At 36.4% G+C, this 13,136-nt stretch overlaps 1 protein-coding gene across 1 annotated transcript; it reads right to left on the reverse strand.

Annotated features, from left to right (window-relative positions):
- Positions 1-314: 314 nt before the first annotated feature.
- LOC133175961 (putative transcription factor p65 homolog) lies at positions 315-8,523 on the reverse strand. The gene is made up of 12 exons (XM_061311117.1): positions 8,373-8,523; positions 7,752-7,862; positions 7,020-7,276; positions 6,472-6,617; positions 5,334-5,425; positions 4,830-4,970; positions 4,562-4,660; positions 3,822-3,916; positions 3,341-3,479; positions 2,177-2,242; positions 1,932-2,003; positions 315-1,712 (listed from the first exon to the last, which is right to left on the reverse strand). Exons 1-12 carry the CDS (start codon positions 8,395-8,397, stop codon positions 1,090-1,092), a joined length of 1,866 nt encoding a protein of 621 aa, XP_061167101.1. The 5' UTR covers positions 8,398-8,523; the 3' UTR covers positions 315-1,089.
- Positions 8,524-13,136: the final 4,613 nt, after the last annotated feature.

A 13,136-nucleotide genomic window follows, 5' to 3' on the forward strand; every position in this document is an offset into this window, starting at 1 on the left:
GAGATCATGGACAGATCCAACAGATCATTGGGCAATCTTTCTGCCCTCTTTGACCATTCTTTCAGAGATTGATTACCTTTGCACATGTACATGTATATGATAAATCTTTTTTTAAAAATGTGAAAACCATTATCCTTGACATGGGGATGAAGCTATGATGTGGAGCCAAAGTTTTGCCAAGTATTACATGTTTGTGGGGAAAATCTAAGACAATTTAACTTCCTCTTCAGTTCAGTAGATCAAAGATTAAAAAAAAAACTTACTTTCTTTTCATTTACTATAGAACTTTCTGCTAAATGAAACAAATTAAAATGTTGTAAATTGTTTATAATTTTATTTACATGAAGCTGTAGTTACACTTAAAAAAAAAACAAATGCAATTGAAAAAATGTAAATATTTACAAAAAATGTCATCATAAAACAATATACAGACAACCAAACCATGTCACAATCATGTGTTATAGGAGCACTAGGAGGAATTATTTACAGGAATTTTATTAACATATATATATATATATATTCTTCACATTTCATTATGAGCACTATGAATTATTATGAGCACTGTATGTATACTTGTAGTAAATTAAAATAGATTTAGGTACTTTCCAATCTTCTCTCACATCTCATTCCAACTATATATTTATATATAAAACTCCCACACACCCAATATCTATTTAAAGATATGGCTAATCTCCTTACTTTCAGTTTCACAATCTAAATATAAAACAATGAGGGGTCAACAGGTCAAGTTTCACTTCCTCTAGCACTGAGTGGGCGGTTCTACTTCCTGGTTTATATATCTCCACTTCCACTGTGAAGGACCAGCTCAGACACATCTCAGATGTACTTGTATAGGGAATATTTAAAGCCCCGTTATCTACTGACCTATTTTTAGGAATTTTCCCGCTGACTAGGTATTTTAATCCTGCTGGGAATGCTTTTGTTAGGTGTTCTCACTCTTGTTTGGACGTTTTCCCCATCAAACACAGATTTTCACACAAAAATACTCTGTCATACTGTAAGGGAAAACCAATCACTACCCGCATTAACACATAGCAGTAAATTACCTAACACTGTTCACGAGGGGTCTCAGGACTGATTAAGTGAATGAACAGCTGCCCTCGTTTCATCCATGCCCCCTTGATCGCTTGCCACATTAATCATAGCTGCCACATTAGGGTCAAAGTTCATATCATTTCCTATGTTACAACCAAAGCTGTCAAAGGACATGTTTTGTTCCTGGTCTCCAAGATAAGCCTGAAACATTAAGTCCACATTATCTTGTTCCATACCAGAATTCTGTTGCAGTGCAGGGCCACCGGGCAGCAGGATATTTTGGGCAGGAGTTTGGCCGGGGTTGGAAGTCGGAGGCATGGGTAGACCCCCACCAATAAGATTCTGAATAAATGCGCTGGTCTCTTTTGTGTCTATTGTGCTCTGGTTCATTCTGTTAGTGGCCTCCTCCTGGAGTTTGCGATTTGCAATAATTTGAAGCAACTTGTTTTGGACGTCATCAGGAAGGTTAGCAAGCTGTTGTCGGACGCTGTCCGTGGGAGTTATGGTCACGCTGCCCATTGTTGTGTTGTCCAGAGTTCGGACGTTGAGGGAGGTGCCATCCTTGGTAAGAGTTGTCGTGACACTGGATGTTGCTGTCATCTGATGAGCACCTCCGCCCAAAATATTCTCCATGCTGTAACCCGGCACCTCGGGAGCTACATAAAGATAACATATTATAAACAATAATAAATAAAGCTGAAAGTTTATATATACTCTTTTCTTGAAATATTATTTTCTATAGAGTAACAGATATGAAGCCTATTTCATGTTTTTTAACCTTTTTTTCCATTTAAAACCTAAAATTTGTGTGTGTGTGTGTAGAAGTTTTAATCAATTGTCATTAATCATTTACTTGTCAAACGATGGAAATTTACCTTCTTGTTTGATCCTAGACTTTGTCGCCTTCAATTTGAGTCTCTGTTTAAGGTCATCTCCAGACACATTTACTGAAATAAATTACAAACACTTCTGAAATGATCCTTAATTTACTTACTACTAAATGACCATTGAACTCAAATTGTGAAATAGAAGTTCAGTTATAGTTGTGATGCAGGATAAAATTCATGTATTGACACTGTATTACTGATATGGCACTGGGGAAAATGGAGTCGTAACTTACCATCAAAGCCCCAGTTCTTGAGCTGATCAGCCTTCCTCTTTCTCTTCTCCATAATTCTGTCAGGATCTGTTACAAACATACATGTATTATGATCAGCATCACTGCATTATTAACATCATTACATTTTTATCAATAACCACATACTGATATTAGAGAAGGTTGAAATGTGCAGTGAAATGCATCATAAACAAAACATTATACGCATGAAGTACAAAAAGGTTTTTGTATGCACTGTTATGGATATATCTTTTTTTTTTCATATGCCATCATTCAATAACACAATAACCTATCTTATATAAATAGTGCACGTTTTTGAGAGTAACAGTTGAAATTGACACCCCAAGGAAAACCATTGTCAACCGACGCGTCAGCGGAGGTTGACAATGGTTTTCCGAGGGGTGTCAATTTCAACTGTTACCCTCAAAGACATGCACTATTTATTTTATTATACTGAATGTCTAATTGATTTCGGATGTCATAAAAAAATTCGGAGATCGTCTTTAAGTTCACGTTTAGAAAGCTTTCAAACTCCCCGCTTCTATTTTTCTCAATAAGAAAGCTTCGGAAAAGATTTACCAACCTCTTTATTGTTTGTTTGCTACTCAAAAAGTCCTTTATCATCTAAAGTTTGCACTCGCAAGGATGTTTCGTCTGTCGTTTGTTGTTTTCAAGTAAGCTACATCGGACGCAAGCTTTTATTGACGTCGTTTATTCGGCTTCTTTCAAACGCACAACCGACGTTTTGAGAATTCTATGGTGAACCGTACGCGCATGATTTGAACGCATGTGACATTTTCGTAATGTTACCCGTTGTCAAGTGTGTTGCTAACGCTGAAGGTAACATTACGGACTGTTAAATGCGTCTAAACCAATCAGATTTTAGTATTTAACATGAAAGTATAATAACTTCAAATATCACAGTTAAGGGAGCGTGTACATGTATGTCATAAAAAAAATAAGTCTTTATGTCTTTTTTAATCAAATATGGGCTCTCTATTCCTTGAAGTGTGTGCATCAAATATGCATTGTCTTGAAAGCAGTGAAACTAAATTAACACGGTATCATATAGTGAGGTACAATTTATATACAAATATACATGTATGTGTTTATTTGTATTATTTAACCCTAATCATGAGCAAAGATGGTGGACAATTGTAAATCTACCTGGATCTTCAGGCATGTAAATGAATGGGATGGGATCACTGGTTTCTGGTTCATTGTTGCGTTTGAGTTGCATCTTGACTTCCTTTGGTCTTGTGATCATTGTATCTTTGTAAGGTGGAGTACGGAACACAATGGCATACTGCAAAAAAATGGTCAGTAATTCAAAATGAGGAAATTCAGACTATCCCAAATTGTGTCATTTTAGCTTCTTGATTCAAAACAGATATCAAAACTCGGATTACATGTTTTTTTTGAAGAGCACAGCAGGCTCTAGTACAAGTCAAAAGGGTCAAAAGTCTAAACTGATCACACTGGAAGATAACCCCTAAATGAGTTCTTTATTTCAGAATCTTTGAAAAAGATCTCATTCCAGATAACTCTTCATCTCTTTTACACTACATTTTAAACCAATGCTGGCATCAATGTGTTAAGATTGTCCCAATTTTTTTTTTAAAGCGAGCCTTGAAAAGCCTTTCATTACCTGTCTGTGGATGTCATTTGTACTGAAGTCAGCAAAATCTTCCCAAAGACATTCACCAAACTCAGTCTCCTCATAAAACCTCACAACAATATCATCTGAAACAGGAAAATATTGTACATGAAGTTTTATATTTCATCAGTTCCATTGAAATAACACAAACCAGAGTATTTTTTTCATTTCCTGCACAGACTTTGGAAATAATTTGCTACATTAAACACACTTTTGTACAAATCCATGTCTGAAAATTTTTTACATGTATTTCCTTTCTAGCTTGTAAAAAGATATTTCATTGGTTAGCAAGCCAGGTGTAAATTTCAGCACACTGGCTTGCATTGGGGGTAAATATCTTGAAGTCACAATACATAGCTTCTCTATCAGAAAAAGCAGATAACATGACGACACGATGCCTTGTAGCACATAATAAATCTTATCAACAATTTGAAACAACATTGGTTGGACTTGGGTTAACAAAGAATTTATTTGGTTACAAAGGAAATAAATTTCTTATTCAGGTCCAATCAAGGGTGTACGGGGATTTACCCGGGGTTGTATTCCATTCACCCTTCGGCCTCAGGGTTTATGGAATAAAACACCAGGGTAAATCCCCGTACACCCTTAATTGAATCTGCAAAACTAATACTATCCAATACAAGATTAAAAAAGTCCATCAATGTTCTGAGGAGGAACAAAGGCAGAATGAATGATAAAATACAGTCCACAGAAGGGGAATGTTAGCTCACCTCTGTTGATTTTTTCACAGAGCAGAAAGACTTCATCTCCTCCTTTAGCTTTCCCTGACGATCGGTCGACTCGACAGATGATCAACTCGTTTAGAGATTCTACCAATAAAAAAAAAAAACATATTCAAAAAAACATTAAATCTTCACTACAACCAGATGTGTAGATGTATGCAATGTAAAAATATTTTCTTAACTAGGCTAAGCGAGAAAAATTCCTCAAACAATTCAAATCCAAAATAAAAGGATGCCGTTAGTTTTAACAACTCACTTTTATCATGAATGCAGTGAGATACAACGGGAGGAACGATGCGGGTGATTTTTCCGCTCTCGTCAGGCAGGAAAACTTGGAAACAGAGTCGGACCACATTCAGATCTATACTGTTGACTTTGTTTAAGTGTCTAAAGCCACCTGTAAAAAAAATTATGCAAATAATTTAATCATCACAGTGCACTTTAAATTGTAGTACAATTATAGGTGTTGGGCAAAACATCTCATAGTGTTAAATTATTGTTTAAAATCACAACTTTCAGAATTTTTTTTATTCAATCAGCATGAATTAATTGGTGTTTTACTTAATTATAATACATATTTTATTCATATGTTAAGATCAAATACCAAAAAAAAAAAATCTTCAAAACTTTATTTTATATTTGTCTTTATCTTATTTTGGTATTTCTTATATACCATATAAAAACATATATCCAAAAGCCACAAACTCACTAGTCAGTAAACAGAGGGGTCAGAGTTCATCAAAGGTTGAAGTTCACTTACTCTGAAATGGATCCACGTTGATTTCCTTTCTCTGTTTCAAGTTATTTTCTACGTCCTTTTTCTTGGCACACTGAATACCTAAGTGTGGAAAACTGCAAACAGAAAATGGCACTAATTAATGAAATGTCAGACACTTTAATGGTTGGTCCATACCTGTTGTTATTGTAAAAAACCTGATAATTATTTAACATTCATTACACAAAATATGAGAGGTTGGCAGCAATATATTCTTATAAATTGGATAAGTTTTAAACTACCAAACGTGAAATGAATAAAAAAAAAAATCCAATCATTAAAAAAAATTAATAATTTACATTCATTAAGATGATAATAAATTGATAATCATTAAGAAAAAAATGTAGGCAGCAACATTTTTGTGGTCTTTACTTTTTGTGTCATGGACTTCAAACCAATTAAATCTTTATAGATTACATTTAAATCCAGTTAAATGTAGTCAGAGTCCCACAAAAAAAGTTTAAATGTTTGTGACTTTTATTGATTTCCTCTGGTAATATTATACCCTATCATATATCCCAGCACTAAAACCCCTCTGTAGTTCTTTGTGACAATATACTTGTCCCTGATTTGGGTAATGCTACCTTACACCTGCTTAACCTCGTAATCATTACCAAAATACCTGGGAGTCAGGTAAAAGCTGTAATTGCACAGAGGCTAGAAATATTAAATTCTCAATTCAAAAACTAAAAATAGCTTATATTATATTCAATGCTAATTATAGTGATGAAAATTTTGCTTTAAATCTTCTTTCGATTTCCATCATTACCATGTATGAAGTCTTTGTCGAAATTTGTCACTGTATTCCCCATACACAAGAATACTGGGATTCACATGATAATGCAAACCAATTCTACTCAGTTATACCCTAAACTTAACCCAGATCAAAAGATTATACACTCAAAAAAACTTCTTCAGAGCTACATATAATAATGTCAGAGAATATCATCTAACACGATCAATATAACACCAATCCCCTTCACATATTGATAATTACTTCATAATTGTAGCATTACCACAAAAGAAAGTTAATGTTAATGAAGGTATGTGTCCAGAATGTCATGTGATTCCCGCACTAGTGATTTCAGCTGTCTACTTTTGGCTAGATATCCCCGACTGTTACCTGATCACATTGGTGTCCTTGACCTTTAAGGTGCACACTCCTCGTTTGCAGTCCCTCCCCACAAGGTTGTGGGGGTGGGGTTCATAGGGCTGGTCTTTGGTGACACAAGACACCACAATCACAGCTGTGCCATTGTAATTATGTATCTGAGGAAAGAAAATAATAAATTAAAAATAAACACATTATTTTGCACACAAAGATTTTGGTGAATATGTCATAGATATCACTTTATTCTCATGTATGATTCTGATGGAGCGGTGTGCATTTCTCTCCTTCATGAGCTGGGTAATGGCTACGAAACAGCCTCGGAACATTCTGAATAGCACACATATTGTTTATTCTACCGTACTACATCATCAAGAAATTTACCACTGGTCAATTACATTATACAAGACAATAATACAATTATCATAGTGTTATTATCTGTGTTTTGGTAAATAAGAGATAATACCCCCTCCCCTTTTCAAGTTCTGTCCCCCTCCCCCCAGACCTCAAGTTCTGTCCCCCTCCTCCCAACCCTCAAGTTCTGAAAATTTCTACTTCCTCACCTTGATGGTTGGAAATGTCTTTTTCTCTGAGGTACTGTTCTCCCCCGGAATGCTGCCTGCTGATCGACCCTCACACTCATAACGGAACCGAAGTCCCCTCTGCTTAGGTTGCTCTGTGATTTCCACGTATATTCCGTCTGGCGTTTTATTGTGGGAAGTTCTGCCGCCTGCCTGTTTGGGCGTCTTTTGAGGTTGTGTCTGATTGAGGGTCATGGGTGTCCCTGTCTGCATGAAGGGTTCCTGTTGGCTCTGGGTGGCTGTGAAAAAAGAACAATAGAGATTAAGCTACCTATTTGAAAATAATAGATGAAGAGTCCTATATCAAGGTAAAAGATACTGCAGGACTTCTTTCAACAGAGCAGGTTCATAAAATTGTGTAATTCCTTCCTACAGTAAATATGAACCTCTCAAATAATTAACTTTAAGTTGTTATTATGGATTTAATAACTTCTTTATAATTATCATGGACAATGCCTTTATATCTGACTAAAGAGACACTTTAATGATCATGCATAATGTTTATATTTGACTTAAGTCAATGTTCAAAATAAAAAAAAATGAAATTGGTTTCGTCTTTTTTTTTCCATTAAAAAGTAAATACATCTTGATAAGTAATCTTCACTAACAAGAAAGATTGCACAAGTGAGAAAAAGTCTTTCTTCATACTGTCTTTTAATTAACTTCTAAAGTTAGTCTAAACAGGTATATTTAAAAAAAAAAAAGAGAAGTTACCAATAAGTTGCTGCACAAGATCACTGTCACTAGGATCCATAGTCAGTAGTTCTGTGGTACCATCCATTAGAAGCCGACTCAAATCATTACTCCCCAAACCCATGGGGTTCTCTGTTCAACAGAATGAATATTTAGACGAAGACAAACAATCCAAACAATATGACAATATAATCAAGGAAGTTGACAAAAAATCGAACGGAACAAAAGCTGAAAACTAGTTCTGTAGCGTGACATAGAAAACAACGTTCATGTTTAATTTGTTTTTGAGTGTGGGAGTGAAGCACGACATTTGGTGGGTGAAGTGTTTATTTCTTGTGATCGACTGACGATCGAGATCATTAAGTCGTCACGCCTCATTGAACACAAAATTGTAAATTTCTACTTTTTCAATTGTTTTTTGATGCCTGTCATGCAATGTTATGTAGCTTATACAATAAAAAGTCTTCTTCATAACACTGACAACATGTTGTCAATAGTCTAATGTCTTGTTTTGACTAGATTGTAAAGCAAAATACAAATGGCGACCAAAATATTTCCACTTTCAGTTTGACAACACCCAACAAGTAAGTTATTTCTGAGAAATTTTATCTTTTTTGAGTTAAAATAATCTGCAATACATACCCAAACCAAAGTTGATCTCGGCCATATCGTAAATACTTTGAGTTATGCACGCTCTAGTATATTTCAGGACTTGGACTTTCCAAACGGTAAATTCAGTATGTGAAATTCCAAGACGTAATGGTGCTAAATTTAGTCTTCGTAGAAAACCGTGGGTGTTCGGCGAAGATCGTATCAACATTCCAAAGATACTGCATTGAAATAATTTTTGGGTATTGTCTTAGTTGCAATTCTAAACTTCTCTGGTAGTGTCAAGACAAGTATTATACAATTTGTTTCCGATTTTCAATTTTTCTAGAGTGCACGGTATTTTCCGGATATTTCCGCTCTCTTCTAATTGACTCGACGTCACATGAAAGTGGAAACCCCACTCTTATATTACTTGTTTATGCGGTTAATTTTTGTTCCAGAAGGTCGTAATTAATTGAATATATAATATAGTATGACAATTTCAGATGCAACCTGTAGATAATTTTAAACTAGACTATGTACAGATGCATAAGCACATTTTTCTTACATGTTAGTTTTCAAACTCTTTGGTGGTGGTGGTGGCGGTTGGGGGGAAGGGGGGAGGGGAGGGCAATGATTACTTGGAACATGATTTTATGCAAAAAAGTTGTGGGTTGTCGGAGACCTTGAACATGTTGAAAAAGCAGTAGTTTTATTTCGGAATACGAAATCAAGTTTTAATTGCAAGTCCCAACTTCCGAACCCATTTCTTCTGCTGTATAATTTGGTTATGAGATCACTCAGTTTTATATACAGTTAAATGATTTATCTCCCATTGCGACCACCTATATGCTATTCAAAATCACGACAGCATGAACATTTCTCAGTCACCACAGTTAATTAAGCTGCAGATGCGCAGTTGGAAAGAAATTTTACTGATAATCCCACTTCAAACGCCTTCGCTATTTTACTGAACATCGGGTATTCGGGTAGTCCCGAATTATCGTCATGTTAAATCAGGCCCAGTCATCATTTTAACCGTATATATTTCCATACTAGCTCAGTCTACTTATATTACGAAATAATCACATCATTTTGGTAAATAGATGATATAGACATGTACGTGGCGTATCCTGTGGGGATATAAGTCCCTACACTTTCACTGAAATTGCCCCGCAACTTTCCAAATTTTCTTTTTTTGTTTTATGTGTACCAACTGTTGATATTAGTTCCCATTTACTGTACATACCCTCCCCCCCCCCCCCATACTCTTAAAGTAGCGAGAACAGTGTTCCGATTACCTCTATGCATACTTTAAAGGGGATCCCCTTTTCTCCATATTCCATTTATAGTACACAAACACAATATAGAAATCATTAATGTCATAAATCAAATCAGCTACTGATCCAAAATGAACAACATATCTTCCCATCTACCTAATGTACACGCAGTGCCCGAGTATGAGTCGAAGAATTTGGGCGCATATAACGATCATTTTCGGCAGTAATTAGTTTCACAAATTCCTCATTTATATCTATTTTTTAAGACTCCTATAGATTAGTCCGAAATTTTGAGATGCATGAAAGAGGAAAAGAAGTTCAAATATGGGTCTCAGCCAAACAATTAAAGCACTTGTTGCTAAAATGAAATATGGAGTTAAGGAACAGTACTCATTGACAAGCTTAAACGTCCATTGAAACAATACATATTGGAGCAGATCAAACACGGATCTCTAAAAACATCAGAGGTGGGATCAGATGCCGTGGAGGAGTAAGCATCCCCTGTCACACCTGCCGTATGCTCCTTGTTATAATCGGGATAACGGAAAAATCCGTAGACAACTGAGTGTGAAAATAATGGCCTAACAATTAATTTATGTGAAAAACTTCAGTCAACATTCGACTTAATGATACTAGTAGATTGAATTTCTTGACAAGGTCACTGTATCGACTATAGAACTTGCGAAATGATGACTTTAAACGAGACCGTTGATATTCTTCTTTTATCAACTGCAAATCCCATTTGCTAGAACAGACACCTACAAAGGATCCTTTTTTCCCTCTGGGATCCGTTTGTGGAATACTTTACCATCTAGTATCACAGACGCCTAATCCCTATATAGACTTACTTAGTATTCAAGTCAGGGCTGGGAGAAATTGGTAAACATTAGGTGACAGTACTGTTTTATCCAGTTTTTAATTCTCCACTGCGCCTGTGTCCTTTATTCAAATTATCAAGTGCGATGGTGCCCACGAGGTCCTGCACTGTACAGGAAGAAGAAGAGGATATAGTAAAATCGCTTAAAGGGCACAGATGTTCCAGGCATCGCAAAATAATTTCCTGATAATTAGACAGTTGTGGGAACTTTGTGCTATTAAATATCATGTCGCCAATGAAGGGGGGGGGCTGCTACATACTTATTGACCCCCGACTCTATTTTTTTGTTTTGTTGGTTGTATAAAGAAAAGGGAGAAAGTGTAAAGATTATTTTCTTTTATAGTTTTTTTTTAATTACTATTATACCGCCCAAGTCTCTCTTAAAATATCGCCAAGCTGTCAATGGTTGTGGTGGCATTTTGCTGAATAAACTTGAAAGTGTCGCGACGAAAGAGATCAAATACCATGTAAAACACTACTGAGTAGAAAATTAGTTGTTTTATCCACAGGTGCTTGAGGACAGGAAACCCCCCCCCCCCCCCCGATATAGACCCCCGGGCCTTTTCGACCTTTTTCTCATATATTATCTTTCAATGACATATTTGTGATATAATCTATACCAACAATTCGAAAAAGTACCCAAAACAAACATTTTTTTAAAATCTACCCCACTCTCTACATTAGTCCGAAATATCTGACGTTTTCCTGGCTTTTTACGATTTTGATATTTTACGTGCCAGGAAAACGTCAGAACCGGCGCCATTACGAAAACTGGAAATTCGCCGCCTCCAACCGGAGGCGGCATTCTCGGGTTGATTTTCGATACTTGCGAACCGCATTAAATGTTCAAACTCACAACTTATCAATAGTACAACACTTTTAGTGCTCAACATCGTTTTTATGGTTTGTTTATAAAATATAAAATCCGATGAAAACATTTGATCTGTCGAGATTTGTTTTCATTTCGTGCATTTTAAAATCTTGCAAGTCCTGTATCGAAATGTGGAGTGGTGTTTTCTTTTCATCGATATTGGTGAGTACTAGAAGCATTGTGCTATCGATAAATTGTGAGTTTGGCATTTAATTTGGTTTGTAAGTATCGAAAATCAACTCCGGTTGGAGAAGGCGAAATTTCCAGTTTTCTTAATGGCGCCGGTTCTGACGTTTTCCTGGCACGTTAAATATCAAATCGTGAAAAAAGCCTGGAAAACGTCAGATATTTCGGACTATCTCTATATATAATTTATATATATAGGGGTCGCCCGCGTGGCGCAGTGGTTATAGAGCGTCTGCTCTAGAGTCGCGAAGTAAGGAGTTGATCCCTATATCGCGGGTTCTAATCCCACTGGGGGACGTGGAGACCGGTCCTTCGGATGAGACCGTATTATTCGAGGTCCCGTGTCGCAGTAGGTGCTGGCACGAAAAAGATCCCTCACTGCTCAATGGCCGTAAGTGCCGAGTATAGCCCTCCATCGGCAAGTGGTGGCGTCTCCATATGAGTGAAAAATTCTCGAGAGGGACGTTAAACAACATACAAATAAACAAAATATATATAGGGTAGGGTAGTAATTTTTATAAAATGTTTAAGTCAATTTTCCGAATTGATGATATAGAGATTATATCACAAATGTGTCATCCATATATGATTTATGAGAAAAAAGTCGAACAGGCCCGGGGGTCTATATCGGGGGGGGGGGGGGTCCTGTCCTCAAGCACCCGTGGTTTTAACGCGTCGTTTGAAATTAAAATAAAACAACTAGAGTTTTTTTTATGAGGGGGTGCTTTAAACGGTTTATTCTACCTATTCCAACTAAGAAAATCAGGAAGGAAAAGGTAAAATTTTATGTGGGAATAGGCGGAATACTGTCAAACGGACAAACAGATAAACAGACAAACAGACCGTATAAACATGTTATTACCGTATAAACAGTAAATAACTCCTGTTGGGATGGAGCAAAGTAAATTCGCTTTTTTTAAAATTGTAAGTCTGATCCGCAGATCTTCCGCGATTCGACACTGCTTTTCTGCGAAAAAAATCCTGCTTTTCCGCGACAAGGTAACTAATACTGCTTTTCCGCGATTATATTTTTCCGCAACTTACTGGTCCCCTACCGGTGAAACCGGAGTGGACTATAGGTTTCCTCTGAGTCTGTCCGTCCGTCTGTCCCTCTGTCTGTCTGTCAGTCTGTCCCACTTGGTTTTCCGCACTTTTTTCCTAAACGCTTGCAGATATTGAGCTGATTTTTTGGTTTGTTAGTGTATCTTGATGAGTTACAGATCAAGTTTGCATTTCGTTCCGCTTCATTGATTTTTGACGGAATTACGGCCTTTTCAATTTTTATGTGTTTTCCGCAATTTTCTTCTAAACGCTTGTAGATATTGAGCTGATTTTTGGTATGTGGCTTTACCTTGATTAGTTATAGATCAAGTTTGCATTTCGTCCCGCTTCATTAATTTTTGACGGAATTATGGCATTTTCAATTCTTAACGGGAACGGAACCAGATTACACTTGCCGGTAGGGGACTAGTATTGCTAATGCAATACTCTCAGAATGCTTGTTTTAATATGTACCCCTTCCGTTAGCAGGGTAATACCTTTTGATCACTGCATACTTAACACTGGATAAAACAAAGGTTAAAGCTGATCATGATTCGTAAAAA

This window comes from Saccostrea echinata, unplaced genomic scaffold (genome assembly GCF_033153115.1).
Source record: "Saccostrea echinata isolate AGI-Se365-2 ecotype Australia unplaced genomic scaffold, CSIRO_AGI_Sech_v1 ptg000002l, whole genome shotgun sequence".
NCBI classification, from domain to species: domain Eukaryota; kingdom Metazoa; phylum Mollusca; class Bivalvia; order Ostreida; family Ostreidae; genus Saccostrea; species Saccostrea echinata.